We start from the raw sequence: 25,539 nt of genomic DNA on the forward strand, positions 1-25,539 counted from the left end.
AGAGTGATAGAGGAAGTGATATTCAAGCCTCTACACGCTGTAATTTACCTAGTGTGCTTATTTACTCAAGTGACTCAGACGACGACAACGATGTAAACATTAATGATGTGTTGTTGAATTAACACGCATTTACTTGCTTATCCTAGATATATTGAAGTACTACTAGGGGTATTGGTTGAGTAATCATACCAACTTTAAAGATAAAATCTTGACTGGTTTAATATTTATGTACATTTTTATAATCAAGTGCACCCTAGTATGCTTAGTAGAAAGATGTCCAGTCCACAGGGTATGTGACAAGCTCAAGCATCCAGTCAGCAATGTGTTAATGATGTCTTCCTTTGTCTCTACTCAAGCATTTTAAATTCCCATAGGGAACTTGAAATATTTGAAATAGGCCTACAATTCAAATTCCAAATATATAAATATCCTACGAAGGGAGTTCAATATATAATGCAACACATTTCTTTCCTAAAAGCAGACTGGTTTTATTGAGGATTCAAATACCCCATGTTATTCCCCAATCCTTTTGCTACAGTACCCTATTTTTCAACATTCTCTGTTCAATGCTACGGTCTTACAACACCGTAATGTGAGGGCCTATATGCCTGCATGGTACAACTCGACTGGTCGATGTTGGAGCCAACGTCGTGCTGCATCGATAACTCCCCATCGTCCAAGTAGTGCTTCCCGTACAGTGCATCCTTCGTTGGGCCAAACAGATGGAAGTCAGAAGATGCAAGATCCGGGTCGTAGGGTGGATGAATAAGAACAGTCCACGGTAGTTTTGTGAGCTCCTGTTGGGAGCACAGATTTGTGTGAGGTCTTGCATTGTCATGGAGAAGGAGAAGTTCATTTGCATTTTTGTGGCTACGAACATGCTGAAGTCATTTCTTCAATTTCCTTAGAGAAGCACAACACACTTCAGAGTCGATCATTTCACCCTTTTAGAGTCCCAGAAGACCGCAGCCATGACTTTACCAGCTGAAGGTATGGTTTTGAACTTTTGCTTCGTGGGAGAATTGGTGTGGCACCACTCCGTGCATTGCCATTTTGTTTCCAGTTCGAGGTGATGAATCCAATCCATGTTTCATCGCCTGTGAAAAAGTTTGTCAATGTTTTGCAAAAGAGACCAAGTCTTTCATAGTGCAATGGCACTGCAGAGACTTGCAAGTAGTCTATGCAGTGGTTTCCACTATAAGAACTAGCCATGTGTCTTGTTAGGTGTGCTAGTTAGCAAATGATGAGCCCTAATTGGCACACTGGGGTGATATTATGACAACAGAAACGAGTCAGCTGGAAAATTTATAATGTCCAATAAAGGACCGATTACATTGGTATTATCTCCCTTTTTTTTCCGCTGGAGTTAAGACAGGATGATTATCGGTATCGCTAAAATTCGTCCCTGCCAATTTGTCGCAGAAAACAATTCATAACTATAACAATTGGTACATTTTATAAGTTTGTCCCGGTCAAATGGTTCCACTTTTTCTTGTCTCGGACAATTTGTATCACAACAATATATCAACAAATTCTGAGGTTCTATGGAAACGACAAGATTTTAAAGTAAAAAATAAAAATTGACAGGTATTCAAATTGTGGATTGTCTTAAAGCTTACAGTCTCAGAGAAAGGCAAACATAACGTGATTTATAAGGAGTACCTTTATACAAAGCACAAGGAAAGTGGAAAAAAAAATTAGTGATGACGTGAGAAAAGAGAAGAACGCACATTGCAAATATATGCAGCATTTGGAACTTGTCCATTTCCGTGGACCTGATGAAGCAGATGTAAGACTTTGGATGTGGTAACACATATCAAAAAAGTTGCAGTATCATCCAATGAATCTGCTAGTTCTGTAATAAAGAGTTAAGTAGGAAAAATGGGCAGCAAAATTTCCATGAAAATTATGAAGACCGTTTCATGAAGACGTACTACCCAAAGAGAAAGCTTAAAACGCCTCCAATCCTAGAAAAATAGCATATCTCATAGTTTTACCTGACTGATTTAAAGTAGACAAAGAGAGCCATGAATGGTTGCTACACTTCAAACCTGACAATCAATAAACAATCTTTGTCAAATAGGATCAACTGAAAAAAAAACTGGTTCGAATATTGAACTTGTGATGGAACTTTAGTACCTGCTCCTAAAATAATGTATCAACTATACACAGTCCATGCTAATATAAGAGGCCAGTGGTTTCCTTCCGTAATGGCCTTACTAAGAAACAAAACCAAAGTGTTATATTGTGAACTCTTTTGTGTGTTAATAAAGTGGATACACTTTTCAGAGAACAGTTGTCGCCCTCATTTAATTTTGACAGATTTTGAGCTCAGTGCAATTAGTGCAATAATGGAAATAATGGTTCATGTTTGTGGGTTACAGTAGTCACGTCCTAGTTCGTGAACCATGGGCAACGGCTGAGTGGCCTAGCAACGGGTCCTGAGAGTCGGGATACCAGTTGCTATGGAATGGGAGTGGGCATCTCGGACATATTCTGAGTCCTGGCCCTCCTTGTGCTCAGGTCGATGGGACTATACAATTCACCGGTGGTCCATAACCCATTAGAGGAGAGATCCTCACTTGGACTATGTGCAAGTAGGGTAGCATCCTGCTTCATGAATTTACCAAGCTCAGAACATTTTAAGCAAGCCTCGGACCTATGGGAGTAATGGAGTCCGACTCCCATTTGACAGGCGAGGGACTCCTTGGAAACAACTTTACGAACGAAATGGAATTTGATGGGGAGCTGTCAATATTAATGGGGCTTAAGGAAGAAAGAAGGTAGAACTGGCTGAGTCAGCAAAGAGGAAGCATCTGGATGTACTAGGAGTAAGTAATATTCGGGTAAGGGGAGATAATGAAGAAGAGATAGGAGATTATAAAGTGTACCTGACGGGTGTTAGAAAGCGAAGGGCAGAGTCTGGGGTAGGGCTCTTTATCAGTAATACCATTGCACGCAACATAGTTTCTGTTAGGCACGTAAATGAGCAAATGATGAGGGTAGATTCGTCAGTTGGAGGAATTAGGACAAGCGTTATGTCCGAGTATTCACCATGTGAGGGTGCAGATGAGGATGAAGTTGACAAGTTTTATGAAGCATTGAGTGACATCATGGTCAGGGTCAACAGCAAGGACAGAATAGTGCTAATGGGCGATTTCAATGCGAGAGTTGGGAATAGAACTGAAGGATACGAAAGGGTGATTGGTAAATGTGGGGAAGATATGGAAGCTAATGGGAATGGGAAGCGTTTGCTAGACTTCTGTGCTAGTATGGGTTTAGTTATTACGAATAAATTCTTCAAGCATAAGGCTATTCACCGCTACACATGGAAGGCTAGGAGTACCAGATCCAAAAGAGACTATATCTTAACAGACTTCGAATTCAGGAAATCTGTTAGGAATGTAAGAGATTTTCGTGGATTTTTCGATGATACAGACCACTATCTGATCTGTAGTGAACTAAGTATCTCTACGCCTAGGGTAGAGAAAGTGAAATCTGTCTGCAAACGAATAAGGGTAGAAAATCTCCAGGACGAGGAAATTAGACAGAAGTACATGGATATGATTAGTGAGAAGTTTCGAACAGTAGACAGTAAGCAGGTTCAGGATATAAAAAGTGAATGGGTGGCATACAGGGATGCTGTAGTAGAAACAGCAAGGGAATGCCTAGGAACAGCTGTGTGTAAAGATGGGAAAAGGCGAACATCTTGGTGGAATGATGAAGTGAGAGCAGCCTGTAAACGTAAAAAAGAAGGCTTATCCGAAGTGGCTCCAAACAAGGGCCGAGGCAGACAGGGATTTGTATGTAGATGAAAGAAACAGAGCGAAACAAATAGTTGTTGAATCCATAAAGAAGTCATGGGAAAATTTTGGTAATAACCTGGAAAGGCTAGGTCAAGCAACAGGGAAACCTTTCTGGACAGTAATAAAGAATCTTAGCAAGGGAGGGAAAAAGGAAATTAACAGTGTTTTCAGTAATTCAGGTGAACTCATAATAGATCCCAGGGAATCACTGGAGAGGTGGAGGGAATATTTTGAACATCTGCTCAATGTGAAAGGAAATCATCCTGGTGGTGTTGCAAACAGCCAAGCTCATGGGGAGGAGGAAAATGATGTTGGTGAAATTATGCTTGAAGAAGTGGAAAGGATGGTAAATAAACTCCATTGTCATAAGACAGCAGAATAGATTAAATTAGACCTGAAATGGTGAAGTATAGTGGGAAGGCAGGGATGAAATGGCTTCACAGAGTAGTAAAATTAGCGTGGAGTCCTGGTAAGGTACCTTCAGATTGGACAAAAGCAGTAATTGCAACTATCTATATGTAAGGGAACAGGAAGGACTGCAACAACTATCAAGGTATCTCATTGACTAGTATACCAGGCAAAGTATTCACTGGCATCTTGGAATGGAGGTTGCGATCAGTCGTTGAGAGGAAGTGGGATGAAAACCAGTGTGGTTTCAGACCACAGAGGGGCTGTCAGGATCAGATTTTCAGTATGCGCCAGGCAATTGAAAAATGCTACGAGAGGAATAGGCAGTTGTCTTTATGTTTCATAGATCTAGAGAAAGCATATGACAGGGTACCAAGGGAAAAGATGTTCACTATACTGGGGGACTATGGAATTAAAGGTAGATTATTAAAATCAATCAAAGGCATTTATGTTGACAATTGGGCTTCACTAAGAATTGATGATAGAATGAGTTCTTGGTTCAGGGTACTTACAGGATCATCTACTGAAAGGTATAAAATGGCAGGGAGGGATTCAGTTAGGTGGAAATGTAGTAAGCAATTTGGGCTATGCTGACGACTTGGTCTTAATGGCAGATTGTGCCGAAAGCCTGCAGTCTACTATCTTGGAACTTGAAAATAGGTGCAATGAGTATGGTATGAAAATTAGCCTCTCGAAGACTAAACTGATATCAGTAGGTAAGAAATTCAACAGAATTGAATGTCAGATTGGTGATACAAAGCTAGAACAGGTCGATAATTTCAAGTATTTAGGTTGTGTGTTCTTTTTTTTTTTTTTTTTTTTTTTTGCTAGGGGCTTTACGTCGCACCGACACAGATAGGTCTTATGGCGACGATGGGATGGGAAAGGCCTAGGAGTTGGAAGGAAGCGGCCGTGGCCTTAATTAAGGTACAGCCCCAGCATTTGCCTGGTGTGAAAATGGGAAACCACGGAAAACCATGTTGTGTGTTCTCCCAGGATAGTAATATAGTAAGTGAGATTGAATCAAGGTGTAGTAAAGCTAATGCAGTGTGCTCGCAGTTGCGATCAGCAGTATTCTGTAAGAAGGAAGTCAGCTCCCAGACGAAACTATCTTTACATAGGTCTGTTTTCAGACCAACTTTGCTTTACGGGAGCAAAAGCTGGGTGGACTCAGGATATCTTATTCATAAGTTAGAAGTAATAGACATGAAAGTAGCAAGAATGATTGCTGGTACAAACAGGTGGGAACAATGGCAGGAGGGTACTTGGAAAGAGGAGATAAAGGCTAATTTAGGAATGAACTCGATGGATGAAGCTGTACGCATAAACCGGCTTCGGTGGTGGGGTCATGTGAGGCGAATGGAGGAGGATAGGTTACCTAGGAGAATAATGGACTCTGCTATGGAGGGTAAGAGAATTAGAGGGAGACCAAGACAACGATGGTTAGACTCGGTTTCTAACGATTTAAAGATAAGAGGTATAGAACTAAATGAGGCCACAACACTAGTTGCAAATCAAGAATTGTGGCGACGTTTAGTAAATTCTCAGAGGCTTGCACACTGAACGCTGAAATGTATAACAGTCTATAATGATAATGTGTGTGTGTGTGTGTGCGTGTGTGTGTGTGTGTGTGTGTATGTACGTATGTATGTATGTACGTATGTATGTATGTATGTAAACTTTTCCATTAACAAAACCAGCTGGATGTTCATTCCATTTGGGACAGGCATTATGGTGTAAGTTACAATCTGAAGGATTAACAGAGCACTATTTGCAAGGACAATATAGGCATTTCGCTTGTAGTTTCATTCCTTATTTGCACTGGCATTCATCTCATACAGGCAGCAAAATGGCGGATATGAAGTAAAGGAAGCATTCAACCTCCTTCGAGAAGCCTCTTCAAATGTTAAAGATCCTGTGTTTGAGCACGCAGAAAAGAACTACATCAGATAACAACATCGACATGGATACACACAAACTATGTTCCCAATTAAACTATGGAACTGCTACAATTGCACAACAACTGGTCTTCCAAGAATCACCACTCCAGTAGATGGCTGGCACCGCAGATTAAACCTCCCCATGGGAAAAAATGTGGGGAAATCACATCTTTCTGTTAAGGATTTCTTCAAAAACTGCAGAACAAAGTAGCTGAAGTTACCAGACAAATTCCCAGATTGGACACAGATGGATACCCCAAAAAGCAGAAAAGTTACTACATTAAAGGAGACAGAAGGATAAACAAAATTCTAGAAATATAAGACCAATATAAAAATGATGACAATATACAATAGAAGTCAGCTATAATGAGTACGGCATATAACGAGAACCCTGTTATAACGACAGTTTTTGTCCGTCCTTTCAAAATTCCTATAATGAACTGTGTATTATCCTTCGGTTACAGCGAGAGCCCTTTCACTGACACATCCGTTATTACAAGCGATTAAGCGTGTGCAATTTTTTCCCTTACCAACATATGTGCACCCAGCATATTGCATGCGATCGATCATCTTTGGTATTGTTTTCTCAATATCTGCACTTTCGATCTCTCTCATCGACTTTCGAAGGCGATGCTGGAGTCGATTAGAATACTTGTCAACTACTGTTCCATACAGAAAATCAGACATGAAAGAGGAGAACGTGTTTTCGTAATAAATATGAAAATAATGTGGTCAATAGCAGTTGTTAACTCGTTAGAAATAAAGGCTAAGTAAATGATCGCTTAATTTGTATACTATACACTGAAATTAAGCAAGAATATGATACGCCTCAAAATATGGCAGAGTGCATCACTGATTTCCGGCGTTACATGATATTTTCTCGCATCTAGTTGAATTTCTGTAGTCGCCATAAGACCTATCTGTGTCGGTGCGACGTAAAACCACTAGCAAAAAAAAAAAAAAAAAAAAATTCTGTAAGGCTATTCCCATCTAAATTTATAGCTACAATAGAAGGTTATCACTTCTCTACTGGTGCTTGATATGCATTTTCATGGTACATACACGGTTAAATTAGGTTAGGTGAAGCTGTTTGAATAAGAAAACTGAAGCTTTTGCCACAAAATGCAACCTACGGTATTGTTCTCTCGCTATATGCACTTGCAAGCTCTCTCTTCGACATTCAAAGGTGATGTCAGGGTTGATTAGTAATGCCCGTTAACTGCTGTTCCGGGAAGAAAATTAGAAAAGAAAGAGACAAACATGTTTTTGTAACAAGTACATAAATGTAGGATGCTAAAAGGTTTGTTTTTTCCACCTATTCAATACATATAAATTTTATAAATTAGGAATTTATTATTGATTCCACTTGAGACATGTTTCGGCCTTCATTGAGGGCATCATCAGTCAAAATATCACCTCAAGGTAAAGGCATTTCACACCGATGTCTTCACATCACATTCGATGCTACAGAAGTCAACTAAAAGAATAAGCAAAAGTTTCAACCCGCAACATTTTCCTAATTAGCAATTACCCACTAATAACCGTCACCATTGTTGCCGTTCAAACGCACGGAATACCCATGAATCTCCATCCACACTGACCAGTCTCCGTACCGATCTCGGCGCTGCAACTGAAAAACTTCCAGCTTGATGCCTATAAAACCTCATTTGGCTATGAAATATTTCCCTACCCCCGGTGATTTTAACTAAAATAAACTGCACAACATATTTCTGAAATGTCAATACTAATTCCTTCTTCCAACCTCTAAAACATCAGGACGCACTTGGTACTAAAAATTTTTTTATCCTTGCACACCAGCTGCTCTTGTGTAATTATGTATATAATTGTAAATTCCCAACTATTCAATTAGATAATGTAATTACTATATAGTTACCAACTATTGACATTAGTTTTTATTACAAATATTTACGCTGAATGTTATATTGTAAATATTTTTAAAACTTCATCTCAACTGTTCAATTGAACAATGTAAATACTGTATAGTTACCAACCTTTGACATTAATTTTTGGTTACAAACATTGATGCCAAACACTACACCTTTTCTCCCTTAATTGTTATAATGTAAATATTTTTAAACTTTTTATTTTCCTATGATTGCGTCAACTGTTTCTCCAGAGCACCACTGCCGAACTCTACTATGTTAATTTTAGGCACTGGTGCTGACTTTTCATTTATAAACCTATATGTTCAACCATCACTTTTGTACAACTATTTCCCATACTTAATTTTTGTAATTGTATTAATAATATGTATTAATTTGTACATGTCAACTGCTAACCAGTTACCTGATTTTTTACCTTGAGGTGATATTTTGACTGATGATGCCCTCAATGAAGGGCGAAACATGTCTCAAGTGGAATCAATAATAAATTCCTAATTTATAAAATTTATATGTATTGAATAGGTGGAAAAAACAAACCTTTTAGCATCCTACATTCAGTATCTTCAATACGGATAGCAATGATTTTTATCACTTGCAAGTACATAAATAACGTGGTAGATAGCAGTTGTTAACACGTTAGAAATAAAGGCTAAGTAAACGATCGCTTAATTTTAATACTCTACACTGAAATTAAGTAAGAATGGGATACACCTCAAGATATGGCAGAGCGCATCACTGATTTCTAAGGTTAGATTATATTTTCTCGTATCTGGCTAAATTTCGGTAAAGCTATTATCATGTATGCCTTTGCTGGCAGGACCTAGTGTTTACAGTGCACTATGTCTTCTGGTATATGCTAGAGCAATTTTGTTACTTTCATAGATCTGTCTCTGTCTTATCCTTGGCTTTGACAATATGAAAGTGACTGAGGTATGAGCGATGCTAGTAATGGCAATCCTTATGCAGTCAGTCCCTGCTATGAATGGTGTGAAAATGTTGCTCATAGGGTCGGTTGGTGTATGCATTTCAGTGGGCTTGGCAGACTGATATGTAATAGCAACTCTGGCTCGGTGAGGAAAGCAACGGGAAACTACATCACTCCTCATTTCCCTAGTATGCCTCTTCAGTGATGCCTATGCCATCTATGACAGCTGATGGCAGAGCTGTTGAGGATCCCACCAGCGGAATCGCTGACAGACTGAACATACATACATATTATCATGTAAATTTATAGTGAGAATGTTACCATTTCTCTACTGACGCTTGGAATATGTTTTCATGATACATATAGTACGGTTAAGTTAGGTTAGGTGATGCTGTTCGAATAAGAAAACTGAAACATTTGCCACAAAGTACGATCGGTCTTCTTCAGTAACGTATCGTTTTCTCTCTATGTCCACTTATGAGCTCTCTCCTCGAAATTTGAAAGCGATGTCTGTGTCAATTAGTAATGCCCGTCGACTGCTTTTCTCTAAATGAAAATTCAAAATGAAAGAGGACAACGCGTTTTCGTAATAAATGCAATGTCGGGGTCGATTAGTAATAGACCTACCCGTCAACTGCTGTTCTACGAAGAAAATTAGAAATGAAAGAGACGAACATGTTTTCGTAACAAAGTACGTAAACAACGTGGTTGATAGAAGCTATTAACTCGTTAGAGATAAAGGTTGAAGTAAGCGATCGAAATAAAGTAAGAATGGTATACACCTCAAGATATGGCAGAGGACATCACTGATTCAAATTTCGGAAAAGCTGTTCCCATGTAAATTAGTAACGAGTAGGTTATCATTCCTCTACGTGCGCTCGAAATACGTTTTCATGATACATACATGGTTAGGTTAGGTGACGCTGTTTGAAGAAGAAAACTGGAACGTTTGCCACACAGGCCTCTGGAGTGATACTATATTTTTTTTCAGAATGAAATTATACATACACTTTCACGCTGTATTGGATTTCAAAAAATAACAAACAAGCAAGTTATAGTGTGGATATCGTCCGCGAAAATGCACGTTTTGAACAAACTGATAGCCATTTCATACCGATTTTATTGTGTATGGGGTTTTTCCTGACTTTTACGAAAAATCGGATATAGCGACAATCCGTTATACAGAGTAAATTTTTTACCGTTATGAATTCTTGCTATAACGGACTTCTACTATACTTTGTTACTTCCAAGTTACTTCTCACAATATCACTGGCAATTTATTTTAAGGTTCTATAGCCTTAATTGTTTTGTAACAAATATTTATTAGTCATTAACTACCATGGTTCATATTTCCATAGTTCAAATTAACCAGAACAAACTGTTTGTACCAAATTAGTTATGGAACAAATTTTGCCTGATATGAATTTCTTGGGACAAATTGTCACATAATCTGGTTATTTAGTTATACTTCCTCTTAAAACAATAATTCACAAAAAGACGTTTTGACTAAATACCAGCAGGGATAACTCCGGTAGCCTGAGCAGTAGCTGAACACACGAGGTTGAGAGTGTTTGGTGGAGTTGGTCTGGGACCTCGAGCTACGATGGTGGTGGTCGTGGAAGTTGTGGTCACCGTCACTCCCGCTGCACCTGGGCTGCTCGTTGGAGGTGATGGAGTAGCTGCAGAAAATATCAGAGTCAAACTGTTATATGAGGAGTAGAAAATACACAGGACACAGAAAGAAAAGTTCATGGATTCAAAGCTATATTTTAATTTTGAGCAGGTTCTATTGGTTGTGCTAAAGATATGAAGTATTTTTGACAGGGGTATGTTTGAGGATTGTATGTGCTCCAATATTCAAAATTACTTCACAAACAGGAATACACCAGGACTACAAACTAGTTTCAAATTTATATCATCATGTATGTATCATATTTTATAGCTCACAACAGCACATACGTGAAGATGGCTCCTAAATAAGTGCTGAAGCGGGGAAACAGAAACAATCTGATCGGAGGCTGAGAGGAAATGGAAGTAGAACTGGTGCTGATGAGGAGAGAGCCTATCTATTTGAAGATGTGGACACTGTCCTAATCTTTTCATGTTTCTTTCCTTTCTTTCACTCTCTCTTCTCGCACTGACCTGTCATTGTATTTGTCCTAAGTGAATGGGTATTCACATACTGATCCCTATGAGACAAGCAAGTAACAAAAAATTCAGGCTGCATGTTGTTAACATGAAATTTTGTACATTTATGTGGCCAATTGCAGAAATAGTATTAAGAATGAAAGCAAATGAATAACATAACAACACTGACCAATGAAAATGTATCATGACATAAATGCTGAAATACAGCATTACTTCAGCTGCACTTTTTTTAAAAGTATCAAAAAGGTGGAAGAATTTTAATTATTGTAACTCTTGGTGACAGATTGGTCTTCCGGCAATGATGGGACATGAAAGGTCTAAGAGTTGAAAGGAAGTGACTGTAACCTTAATTGAGGTACAGCCCCAACATATGCCTGATATGAAAATGGGAAACCATGGAAAACTATCTTCAGGGCTACCAACAGTGGGGTTCGAACCCACTATCTCCCGAATGCAAGCTCACAGCTATGCGATTCTAACCACACTGCAGTTCATTCGGAACTAGTATTCTTCTTCTTATTCATGTATTTATTTATTTTTTATTATTCGCTAATCGGCCAACTAGGGTCCATTATTATTATTATTATTATTATTATTATTATTATTATGTGTTTGGCTCTCTAAGAAGTACGTACAATCATTAGTTAGCATTAGCTTTTTTCTTCTTGTCTTCCCAAAACTTCCTCATCCTCTCGCTACGAGTCCGTTGTCTTTCTTGTGTCCATACGTTTTTTAGTTTCAAATTTGTTGCCGTTGGTTCCTCGGATGTGAATTTGATTTTCTATCTATATATTGTCCATGTAGTTACCAGTGGGTCAATATTAACTTCTGTGAGATCCTTTGTGGGTGTCTACTTGTCAGTATACTTTGGTTTGTCGAGTTCCATTGATGGTGAAGATATTCTTGGTCAACTGGAACTCACCCTTGCATGCAATATGTCCACAGAATTTCATATGTTTATTCCGTGCAACTGAAGTGAATCATTCGATCAGTGAAAAATATTCTTCAGAGATTTTGTGCATCCGATACCATCTTGGACCTTTGGTCCAGATATTTTCGTCAGTATCTGCTGTTCTATATTTTTTATGTCTTTGATGGTGGTTAACGATGATATCTCAGCCATATACAGTGCTCCTGGATGAGTAACTATTTGCTAGTGGCAGAGTTTGGCTTTGGTGGAAAATTATTTCTTGTTGTAGATATTCCAGGTGATGGGTTTGTTGGCTACTCTTTCACAGCCAGTTTTCCCATAAGTTTGCCAAAATACTTGAAGTGATTCATTTGTATGATGTTGCTGTGTTTTGTCACAAGTGATTCCAGGTTTGGGATCTCAAAGTCCACTGTGTCTTCTCATAAGAAATTTGGAGGCCGGTTTTGATGGCAATCTCATGAAGATTCTCAATGGTGTGTCTGGATTCTTAGGGAGTCTAGGTAATTATCGCTAGATTGTCAGCAAAGGCAAAGCATTTCACTTACCCTTTGTTTCCATATTTATTCCTGGTATTTCTTTCTCCCACATTTTAATGATCTCGTACCAGGTTGAACAGGAGTGGGGATAACACATCACCTTGTACTCTTGTTCTAATTTCAAAAGATCGGAGATTTCATCCATGAGTTTCAGTTTAGATGTTGCGTCTGTCAAAGTCTGTTGAATTAATGCAGTTGTTTTATTACCTACGTTATATTCCCATAGTACATTAAACAGGGTTCTGTGGTCAATCAAGCTGCAGGACTTTTCAAAGTCTATGAAAGTAACCACTGAGTGGTTTGACTGGCAGTGCTGGAGTATCAGCTTGAGGTTCCACACCTGCTCTGTGGACCATTGGCATGGAAGCCTGGCTGGTATTTGCCTATCTTATGTTCTGTCCGTTTCCCCAATCTGGTAATGAGGGAACATGAATAGGAGGCGATCGCCAGGAATGAAATGCCTTGGTAATTGTTTGGATCCATCTTGTCACCCATTTTGTATGCTAGGTGAATCAAAGCAGTTTTCCAAGTTGCAGGTATGATTCCGCAATGATGGATTGTAGGAGGCAGCCATGAGTTGAACTCCGATCTTGAACATCTCAGCAATTATGCCATCTTCCCCCGGTGCCTTAATGTTTTGGAGGTGTAATGTGATGTTTCATATCTGATCATGTGCCGGTGGAACTGAGTCCTGATTTGTGGCGGGTATGTCAAATTTGAATTGTTTAATATTATTATTCTTTCTCCGTCAGGGTTTTCTAGGAACCACGCGACAATTCAATGCCTTATCCTTCGTTGGTCTTTCTTCTTCATCCAATACTCCTTCATCTGCTCACTATGTCTCCTTTCCCTCTCCTCGGACCATTCTGACCCTGTTTCCTTTCCCTCCTGACCTTGGAATGTTTAATATATAAGTAATAATAATAACAACGTAAACGTTTCCACCTTTTCAATACTAAAATATATTCACAAAATTATAAATCCATATTTAACACTTTCTTCCTAAAAAATCTCTCTCGCTGTTGCTTCTTCTTCCCTTATGTTGTTTCTTTCCAAATCTCTCTTGACTTCATGAATCCAGGTTGTTGACTTCTTGTTCCAAAGATATATGAAGATCTGTTTGGTTAACCCGTTGTCATCCATTCTGCATAAATGTCCAAAAAATACCAATCCCCTCCTCCGTATTGTTTCTGTTATGTTTTCTATGTTCCGGTGTGTTTCACCAGTACTTCTTGATTTCCAGAGTTCTGTAGTTCTCAGTGGACCAAGTAATTTCCATAATATTTTTTTATATTATTTTATTATCTTTGTTTATTATTATATACCATAGTGGTACCAAAACTTTCTTGTGGAATGACACTTCAACTACTTACAGAAGACACTTAACATGTCTGAAAAATAACCCCAAGCACTGTCTTAGAAGAGCACATAGAGTAAAAGGACAGTATCATGGAACAGGCCAGTACCACGAGCAATGAAAATCAAACATTAACTTTAATGGACTGACCACATCACCTGCATGTCTAACACACACATTCTGAAGCAAGTGATGTATTCTCAATCAGGGAGGAGAGCAAAAAAGATACAAACATGTTCTGAAACAACATGAAGCAGTACTAAGCCGACATCAGTTAGATTCCAGATACTCAGTCCTAATAATTAGGTGCAGACCAAATGGCTTAGACGGTCACTCCATCACACATCCCTGCAGTTTACATAGGTACTGAAATGTCACCTGATATTTATAAGTCTCAAAATGAGCACATGTGTATGAGAAAGTTTCCAACTATCCCACTGTCAAGAACATTACTGACTTACCTAGAAAATCACAGCTACCCTTGAATGTGCTCAGCAGACTTGGGGGTTGGCTGTGCGTTGAGGATGACAGTGGAGCCAGGTTCAGTACGATAGCATCACTATCCAGCTCCGAGGTGGGTGTTCGAGACACGAGGTTGTTGCTGTGATTATTATTACCTGAAAAGAGCTTATGTTCAAGTTTAAAGTGACACAACATGACAATAAACTTTATGAGAAGAATCATGTCTTATACAAGTTCTTCTTCCGAGTTGAACTGTGTTGATGATTTTTGTAGCGTAGATACTACAAGACCAGAAACTGCCAGAAGACCTGTCAACACTAGCTAAAGAATGCCTTAACACCACATATTTCTATTCCAATGGGAAGTTCTACGAAGAGACAGAAGGGGTTGTAATGGGATCATCATTCTCTCCAGAAACTACAAAGGCTGCTGTTTTCAACCTCTGATGGGCTATAAAAAAAGAAACATTGACATAACAAACTGACTTTATAACTAACGTTTAGTAGTTTTATACTTACTTTTCCACGTAATCGCCAAAACGATTTAGGCATTTGTCGTATCGTGACACCAGCTTTCTGAACCCACTGCAAAGAAGTCTGCCGCCAGTGAGGTAATGTGCGTCTGGACAGCCTCCTGCTCCATAAAGTCCACCAATAAGACATCTTTATGGTCGCAAAAAACGGTAGCCATTGTTTTTCTGTTCCTCGCTGTCAATTTAAACTTTTTTGGCTTGTTTGGAGAAGAAGGATGCATCCACTGCTTTAACTTTTCTTTGGTTTTTGGAGTGTCATACAGGACACGAGTTTCATCGCTAGTAACGATAGTCTTTAAAAACGCTTCCTCTTCACTATATGGTAATGCGTGAGAAACATTATGGCTGACACCATTTGCTGAATTTTGTGTTTGTCAGTCGACATTGTTGGGACCCAACGCGAACAAAGTTTCCAGTATCCTAAGTGTTGAGTCACAATTGTGTACAGAGAAGACTTGAAATGTCTGGGATTGCTGTAGAAAGTTCACTGATCATAAACCCCCATTTGTGGCGTACAAACGAAGAACTGCAGGAGGCTATCGAGACACACATTACCTCACTGGCGGCAGACTTCTTTGCAGTGGGCATTGGAAAGCTGGTGTCTTGATACAACAAATGCATATATCATTTTGGCGATTATGTGGAAAAATAATTATGAAACTACAAAACTTTCAGTGATAAAATAATTTTGTTATGTTAGTGTGTCTTTTCTTTACAGCCCATCAGAGGCTAAAAAAAAAAAAAACAGCCCTCGTACAAACATCTATATGGAACATTTCAAACAGAAAGCCTTAACCACACCAATCCTGAAACCAAAAGGCTTTCTCCCCTATGCGAACGACAGTTTCATCATCTGGCCTCATCTAACCTGCAGTTATTTCTTGACCAGCATAATTCCAGTCATGTGAATATTCAGATAACTATGGAAATCGAGGTAGAGGGAAAACTACCATTCCTCGATGTCCCAGTGAAACGAAACACCAATGTACTTTGAATCATGCAGTACACAGGAAAAAAAAAAAAAAACCTACACACACAAGCATACACAGAGAGAGATAGGTGCCTGCATGCCTCTCCTCACCACCACCTAACACAAAAGCAAGCCGTTCTAAATTCACGGATTAATAGGGCCATAGCAATATCAGTCACAGAAAACCATGAAGAAGAGAACAAACACTTCACGTGATGATTTGTACAATATTAGAACAAATTAAAGAAAAGGCCATGGTAGTAGATAACACGGGAGCGGAGGAAATGACCCATTTGAAGACAGAGGAGCGGAGGAAATGGCCCATTTGAAGACAGTGATACTCCCATACGTTAGAAACACGACAGACAGAAATGGGAAGATACTAAACAAATATGACATAAAGATCATTTATAAACCATACAGGAAGTTGACCCATTATCTGCCACCAGTCAAAGACATAAGAGAATTACAGGTCTGTGGAGTCTACCATGTTGAATGTAACCGTGGTACCTGCTACGCAGGCAAAATATAGCGTCTGTTGCACCCAACGTAGAGCAAATTCATCAAACCAAGAACCAAGACACAGATACAGTATTTCAACTGTAGCCAAGCATTTCTGTGAAACAAGACACAAAATTTAATTTGACAGGAATAAAAATTCAAGTGGCTGCTGAAATTAAGAAACATCTGAACAATATGAATTTACAAGAAGGATACAAATTCAGCATTTCTTGGATGCCTACAATATGCAGGTCACAACATGAACATAAAGGATGAACCCTCAAGTTATGTAACAGCACTGGAAACTCCCAGCTACTTGCCAAGAGACACATGCATTCCAGATATTTCAGGAGGCCCCGGTGGCTTACGCCAGCAGTCCGAAATTTTATTCTACTGTATCATACATTTAATATAACCTGCCATATATATGTAGCACAGTATTCTCATTATTCAGTACACGCATACTCTGATGCTTTATTGTAAATTACATAAATTATGTTGATCAGTTAAGGCATATGTACGTTACTTTTAATATAATTTAGGCCCCCATGGTAACTAATCATATGATAAAACAGACTTTTTCCCCAAATCCAAAGTTTCATAAATTGAATTTAGCGGCCACTTGTACTAAAAGCCATTTTTTAAAGAACAATTTGCGCCCGTTTTAAGCAGGTTTCACTCTATGACTTGATTTTTCTGTTTGTGTACGTCAAATTAACAGCTGGTGAAGCATCCTGGTAAACAAAGTGTTGTTCTATGAGAAAAGCTCACCACTGCCAAAACTGCTGAGGCTACTTCCACTGCTGGGTGGGCTCTGCTGACCTTCCACGATTGTCCGCTGAGCCAGACCCGCTGGCTCTGCTTGTTGTTGCTGCTGCTGGACTCGCTCAGGAGGGCGAGGGTTGGCCATGGGATACCTCCAGAACTCTGCAAACAGATCAGTATTTAATATCTTGTTATCGCTACAAAACTAAGAACTCAAAAAGTACATTAACTATTGGCATAATCTGTTATTACTGAAATGTTGGTTGCAGTAAAGGAAGAATATAACAATTCTAGTCTCCAACAGAGCACAATGGTGTGTCAGGGTAAAGGAAAAAATTCTAGGTTCAATTTCCAGTTGTGTTATGTTATTTTATTCTCTCCGTTTGTGGTGGCATAGAGAACATCCCCTACCTGGCAACTGCGGCTCTCAACTAGCGAGTGTCAGTGGGTGACTGTGGGCCCTCTACTTGAGTCTGTATTGTTTCCACTAACTTGTGCCAACCTCCTCTCTTCTTTCTTCTCCAAACTCCCCTGATCAATTCTTGATCTCTTCGGAGTCCAACAATATTAGTTTTGCAGAGTCCAAATGGTGGCCTTTCCAATAACTTCTTTCAAATTTCCCATCATTCCCTCTTTCTCCTATGATTAGTATTAAATCATACAGTATTTGCCCTGTATGTTAGACACCTTATAATGGGAATACTTTCTTGGGACCAGACAAAGTTCTATGATTTAAATGTCCAATACATCTTCTATGTTGGAAACCCTTAAAAGCTATGTTGGATGAACTGTTCCTGAACCCCCCTCCCCCACCATCCATCAACGTACACTGGAGTGTATCAAGAAATTGGAGAACTATTTATCTGCATGTGGTCTGTGCGTTTTTAGTTTTGACTCAGTTAATTTTTAACTGCTAGGTTCTTCTATCTGTCTAAATTAATTCTGAATAAATACATTTATAAACTACGTGAAAAGGAAAGAACTTTATTAAAATAGAATGACATGTTTCGTTCTTGAAAGAATCTATCAAAATCCCCATTTCTCTCCACTTAAGCATGGAATGCAAGTTGTTGTATTACCGGTACTTTGGCTAGTTAGTCTCTTAACCCTCCACCATGTAATGTCCCCCGCCCTGGCTAGGAAAATAACACACTGAACTGTACTCGTGGGTGTTTCTTAAATTATTATTATTATTATTATTATTATTATTATTATTATTATTATTATTATTATTATTATTATTATTATTATCGTATGGTATATGGTCAGCTACTTTCATCTGGACAAGAACATGACACCGGGACACTAGCGGTGATTAGGGGTCAATCGCCCCCCACTTTGTGCAGTAAATACGGTACTACACTTGTATTCCATTTTAGCCGGCTGGAACTAGAAATTATTTAACAAAAAGCAATTTGTTCACGCCCTGTTGTCTTATCTGCTAATTCTTTCCTTTATTTTCTTTATTTATTAACAAAACTTATTAGCGGAAATGCGCACAATATGTCGTTCGTGGATCCAACCAGCCTCTGGGCTGATGACCTAACGGACAGACATGTCGTTCGTCGCGGCTAACCTATTTGTATAGAGCCGCTGCAAGTAGATACTTCGCATGTGCTGTGAGGCAAGGTAGCAGGGCTACATTTATTTTGCCCAGTCATGGACACAGGTATGATTTACTCGCTTGCCGCAGGCATTCGTCAGTCTGGCAGTCTCTTTGGTGTCTGTTAGTTTCTTACTTGTTAGTGCGCAATCAAAAACTAAACGATTTTTAATTGTATAATTACGCCGTACTTATATTTAATTGTAATACAATTGCAATATTGTTCCTTTGATGAAAGTTTTATTGTATAACATTGAATCAAAATCTTAAAAATTACTACTCTTACCGCACTTAAGTTGGTAATCTATCAACCTTTACCTCTCTGTCGAAATTCGCTCAGAGAACAGTGAAAAACCTTACCGTTTTGTAGCCTTTTTTTTTTTTCAGTTTTTATGTATATACACCTCCCCCACCCCCGCACTTCTAATTCCTAATCGCCCCTACTGCACCGGGAATCAATGGGCATTGTCCAAAATTAAGAAAAGCAAGCAGTGTTTCAATAGACTTTTTAAATAAGCACTGACTACATCGATGACTTTCGCTAAGACAGTTATTGTAAACTTCTACGGTATCTGATTTAACATGTAGGCCTATGTATACAGTTTTATACAGTAATAAGATAATGCTTCCTTTTCTTACTGCAGTAGTCTATTTTATACAATGGTTTGTTGACATTATGTAGAGTTATTTCCTTTCAATTGCATGCTGAAAAAACTTTAATTTCCTTACGGAGGTGGGAGACTTACCTTGTCCCAAGAGAGCGAGTGAGGACAACTGTTGACGATTTCTGGCTTCCCGCAGAGCTCTAGGAAGAGAGAGCTGAACGGGAAGTTCATCACTGAAATTGAAAATAAAACATAATATCAAACACAGGAAATTCACTGGACAGAGGCTTCTTTAACTGGCATAGATGTTGCCACTGTTCATTTGAAATACTTACAATATGTGTAGCAGTATACAAGCTATATTCCTACTAGAACACTAAGAAAATTGTATCAAGAAATTCATGAATAATACTTTTTAATGTTGAAAATATTTCTTAGCAGACAAAGAAGGGGTCCTCATACTAAGAAAAACGTACAATTAAGCAATTTCCTCAATTATGCCGGAAGTTGAAGGGCTAAAGGGCCCGGAAAGGCTTCAAATTGAGAGTAGCTCTATCCAACTAAAAAAACAAATTTCTTAAATCACTTCCGGCCTAAATGCAGTACCGGAAAAACAGCCTAAACTTGTTTCTTTATTCGTTTTCTTTCTGATTCAAATCCCAGCACAATTAACTTATTTACATAATTATTTCTGTAATGTGTTTCTTGGTTCAATACCTTCAGGCGTTTTTGATTTTTTGAAAAATACCCACCGAATGTAGTTATAAGGGCTTAAGCAAATACAGTATATACAGTATATATATATATATAAAGCAAATACTGTAAAATTCGTAGCTCATATCCGTAGGATGTTTTCAACATTGAGTTGCTTGCCTGGAGGGCTAGAACTGTAGATTTTTAATATCAGTTGTGAAAAAGTAAGGTTTTTCAGTCCAAAACGGTCTTAATGTCGATTTTGCACGACTGGAATGAAAGTGCTTTATAATGATTTTTGTACACAATGTTTCTATGTAGCCTATGACCTCCTTCCACGACATGTCTAAATGAATAGACTGCATTTTAGCCCAGGAGGAAACTGCTGAAACAATCATAACTTAGGAATTTTCATGAATTACGCGAGAAAATTGTTACTTTTTGTGTTCTTACGACAACCTGTGTTCACTATGTTCGACAATCTACAGGACCGTTATGTACAATGTGCGAGACGTGGCAGCGCACATTTTGGATGATGTTCAAAGCATATTTTTAATTTCAGTACTGTTTGTCTTGCCGGATACTGTTGCTGAGATGCATGGAAGTAGGAGGAAGGGAAACGGTAGGAAAGGGAAAGGTAGAATAGAGGATAGGAAAAGACAGGTGGAACAGGGTCATCGGAAGGAGAAACGGGAGGAGGAAGTAGCTTCTGCAGCTATCAGGAAAGATAGGGCTGACCAGGAGGGGAGGGGATCAAATGAGGTGGGTAGGGTAGAGGCTCTGGTCATGGGGGATTCCATCGTTAGACACGTGGGGAAAGTGTGTGGAGGAAAGGGAACCAGGGTAGAATGTTATCCAGGAATTAGGTTGAGGCAGATGTTGAGGAAAGTAGAAGAGAGGGAGGAGGGGAAGGAGAAGGTGGTAGTGTTTCACGTTGGTACCAACAACGTAAGGCAAGCTGATATAAGTACCAACATTGTTGGAGATGTGTGGGATCTAGTAAATGCAGCACGGGTGAAGTTTAAGAAAGCGGAGATTGTTATTAGTGGAATACTGTGTAGGAGGGATACTGACTGGAGGGTGATTGGGGATTTAAATGAGACTATGGAGTGGGTATGTGGGAAACTGGGAGTGAAATTTCTAGATCCTAATGGGTGGGTAGGAGATAGGGATCTGCGCTCGGATGGCCTTCATTTAAACCGCAGTGGTACGTATAAGTTAGGAAATTTGTTTGGAAGGGTAATAGGGAGGTACATTCAGGGAAACGGGATGGCCTAGGGAGCGGTGATAAGGGAACAGGGAACTGGAAATCAAGTAGGGATGACATAAAATTGTTAGTGTTGAACTGTAGAAGTATTGTAAAGAAAGGAATAGAATTAAGTAATTTAATAGATATATATTTACCAGATATTGTAATAGGAGTTGAATCATGGCTGAGAAATGATATAATGGATGCAGAAATTTTCTCACGGCACTGGAGTGTGTATCGTAGAGATAGGATAGGAAAGGTGGGAGGGGGAGTTTTCATTCTGGTGAAAGAAGAATTTGTAAGCTACGAAAAAGTTAAAGATGAGACACATGAAATTCTAGGTGTAAGGCTCATTTCTAAAGATAATAGGCAACTTGATATATTTGGAGTGTACAGATCGGGAAAGGGTAGCACTGATGCGGATTCGGAATTATTTGATAGGATAGTCAGCTATGTGGGAAACGACATGGAAAGAAATGTGATTGTAGCAGGAGATCTGAATTTGCCAGATGTCAATTGGGAAGGAAATGCGAACGACAGGAAGCATGACCAACAAATGGCAAATAAGTTAATATGGGAAGGACAGCTGATTCAGAAAGTGATGGAACCAACCAGAGGGAAAAATATTTTGGATGTGGTGCTGATAAAACCAGATGAGCTCTATAGGGAAACTGAAGTAATAGATGGTATTAGTGATCGTGAAGCTGTTTTTGTGGTAGTTAAAAATAAATGTGACAGAAAGGAAGGTCTTAAAAGTAGGACTATTAGGCAGTACCATATGGCTGATAAAGCAGGTATGAGGCAGTTTCTAAAAAGTAACTATGACCGGTGGAAAACGGTAAATAAAAATGTAAACAGACTCTGGGATGGGTTTAAAGAAAGTGTTGAGGAATGCGAAAACAGGTTTGTACTTTTAAGGGTGGTAAGGGGCAAGACCCACCTTATTATAATAGAGAAATAAAGAGACTAAGAAGGAGGTGCAGACTGGAAAGAAATAGAGTTAAAAATGGCTGTGGAAGTAAGGAGAAATTGAAGGAACTTACTAGAAAATTGAATCTAGCAAAGAAGGCAGCTAAGGATAACATGATGGCAAGCATAATTGGCAGTCATACAAATTTTAGTAAAAAATGGAAGGGTATGTATAGGTATTTTAAGGCAGAAACAGGTTCCAAGAAGGACATTCCAGGAATAATTAATGAACAAGGGGAGTGTGTATGTGAGGATCTTCAAAAGGCAGAAGTATTCAGTCAGCAGTATGTAAAGATTGTTGGTTACAAGGATAATGTTGAGATAGAGGAAGAGACTAAGGCCAAAGAAGTAATAAAATTTACATATGATAACAATGACATTTACAATAAGATACAAAAGTTGAAAACTAGAAAAGCGGCTGGAATTGATCAGATTTCTGGGGATATACTAAAGACAATGGGTTGGGATATAGTACCATATCTGAAGTACTTATCTGATTATTGTTTGGCCGAAGGAGCTATACCAGATGAATGGAGAGTTGCTATAGTAGCCCCTGTGTATAAAGGAAAGGGTGATAGACATAAAGCTGAAAATTACAGGCCAGTAAGTTTGACATGCATTGTATGTAAGCTTTGGGAAGGCATTCTTTCTGATTATATTAGACATGTTTGTGAAATTAATAACTGGTTTGATAGAAGGCAATTCGGTTTTAGGAAAGGTTATTCCACTGAAGCTCAACTTGTAGGATTCCAGCAAGATATAGCAGATATCTTGGATTCTGGAGGTCAAATGGACTGTATCGCGATTGACCTGTCTAAAGCATTTGATAGGGTGGATCATGGGAGACTACTGGCAAAAATGAGTGCAATTGGACTAGACAAAAGAGTGACTGAATGGGTTGCTATATTTCTAGAAAATAGATCTCAGAGAGTTAGAGTAGGTGAAGCTTTGTCTGACCCTGTAATAGTTGAGAGGGGAGTTCCTCAGGGCAGTGTTATCGGACCTTTATGTTTTCTTATATATATAAATGATATGAGTAAAGGAGTGGAATCGTATGTAAGGCTTTTTGCGGATGATGTTATTCTCTATAGAGTGATAAATAAGTTACAAGATTGTGAGCAACTGCAACGTGACCTCGAAAATATTGTGAGATGGACAGCAGACAATGGTATGTTGATAAACGGGGCTAAAAGTCAGGTTGTGAGTTTCACAAATAGGAAAAGTCCTCTCAGTTTTAATTACTGCGTTGATGGGGTGAAAGTTCCTTTCGGGGATCATTGTAAGTATCTAGGTGTTAATATAAGGAAAGATCTTCACTGGGGTAATCACATAAATGGGATTGTAAATAAAGGGTACAGATCTCTGCACATGGTTATGAGGGTGTTTAGGGGTTGTAGTAAGGATGTAAAGGAGAGTGCATATAAGTCTCTGGTAAGACCCCAACTAGAGTATGGTTCCAGTGTATGGGACCCTCACCAGGATTACCTGATTCAAGAACTGGAAAAAATCCAAAGAAAAGCAGCTCGATTTGTTCTGGGTGATTTCCGACAAAAGAGTAGCGTTACAAAAATGTTGCAATGTTTGGGTTGGGAAGAATTGAGAGAAAGAAGACGAGCTGCTCGACTAAGTGGTATGTTCCGAGCTGTCAGCGGAGAGATGGCGTGGAATGACATTAGTAGACGAATAGGTTTGAATGACGTCTATAAAAGTAGGAAAGATCACAATATGAAGATAAAGTTGGAATTCAAGAGGACAAACTGGGGCAAATATTCATTTATAGGAAGGGGAGTTAGGGATTGGAATAACTTACCAAGGGAGATGTTCAATAAATTTCCAATTTCTTTGAAATCATTTCGGAAAAGGCTAGGAAAGCAACAGATAGGGAATCTGCCACCTGGGCGACTGCCCTAAATGCAGATCAGTATTGATTGTATTGTATTGTAGAGAGCCTACTTTTCTAAACAGCGTATCTTTGCACGTGGTTATGTAGTCTCTCTCTCTCTCTCTCTCTCTCTCTCTCTCTCTCTCTCTCTGTGTGTGTGTGTTTTTACGTCGCACCGACTTCGGGTAAGTATTGGGGGGACATGAACACGGGCGTGTGGAATGAAGTACACATAATAATAATAATAATAATAATAATAATAATAATAATAATAATAATAATAATTGTTATTTGCTTTACGTCCCACTAACTACTTTTACGGTTTTCGGAGACTCCGAAGGGGCCAAAATTTAGTACCGCAGGAGTTCTTTTACGTGCCAGTAAATCTACCGACACGAGGCTGTCGTATTTGAGCACCTTTAATTATCCCACCGTACTGAGTCAGGATCGAACCTGCCAAGTTAGGGTCAGAAGGCCAGCGCCTCAACGATCTGAGCCACTCAGCCCGGCGGAACAACTATTAATGCAAACATGTACTGCAAATATTTCAGTGTAAAATAACTTAACATCTAGGATAACTTTTTGGGGGGAGCAAAATGACACTCTGCCCCTAAGATCATTGTGTGTGTGTGTGCGCGCGCGTGCGCAAGGAGGGGGGGGGAGCAAAATGGCACTCTGCCCCTAAGATCATTTTGTGTGTGTGTGTGTGTGTGTGTGTGTGTGTGTGTGTGTGTGTGTGTGTGTGTGTGTGTGTGTGTGTGGAGAGAGCAAAATGACACTCTGCCCACCTAAGATCACTGGGGGGGGGGGAGTAAATGCCTTGCCGTGGCGTCTTATGGCGACGATGGGATATGAAAGGGTTAGGAGTGCGAAGGACGCGGACCTCTCCTTAACTAAGGTACAGCCTCAAGGAAATAAAATACTATACATCAAAATTCAAAAAGTACACTTAGAAAAAAACATTTTATAAGTATGCTAATTGCTCAGATTAACCACACAATACTCGTAACACATTCCCGAGTGACAAAGCAGCACACACAGTAAACTAGCGCCAGTTTCTCAACCACCAGGCTGGGTGGGGGACAAAGGATATGAACAAGATCAAGTGACAGCTGGTACACAGGCAGTTAATGGGAAATGGCCTGCAGGTATTGTCAGATCACTTGAATAGCCGACCAGAGATACAATACGAGTCATAATCACTGGATTAGAGGACTCTAAGGCCTGGCCTTGCCTTTGTACACTATCACTGTTTCACCGAGCCACGGCAAATGTCAAACAGATGTTACCAGATAATAATTCACCCTCTGAAGTCAGAGCTCAGTCATTCACGTCAGCCACAGACGGGATTCA

The 25,539-nt window shown here is 39.2% G+C and overlaps 1 protein-coding gene across 1 annotated transcript in view; it reads right to left on the reverse strand.

Moving 5' to 3' along the window:
• Positions 1 to 25,539, reverse strand: part of spri (sprint) — a 648,574-nt gene that overhangs the window by 188,943 nt on the left and 434,092 nt on the right. Inside the window, exons 5-8 of the mRNA XM_067155462.2 lie at positions 19,535 to 19,626; positions 17,192 to 17,347; positions 14,417 to 14,572; positions 10,498 to 10,662 (exon numbers count right to left, since the gene is read on the reverse strand). Of these exons, the coding sequence (XP_067011563.2) occupies positions 10,498 to 10,662; positions 14,417 to 14,572; positions 17,192 to 17,347; positions 19,535 to 19,626 (569 nt within the window). The remainder of the gene's footprint in view (positions 1 to 10,497; positions 10,663 to 14,416; positions 14,573 to 17,191; positions 17,348 to 19,534; positions 19,627 to 25,539) is intronic.

The sequence above is a fragment of the Anabrus simplex genome, chromosome 11, assembly GCF_040414725.1.
Source record: "Anabrus simplex isolate iqAnaSimp1 chromosome 11, ASM4041472v1, whole genome shotgun sequence".
NCBI lineage: Eukaryota > Metazoa > Arthropoda > Insecta > Orthoptera > Tettigoniidae > Anabrus > Anabrus simplex.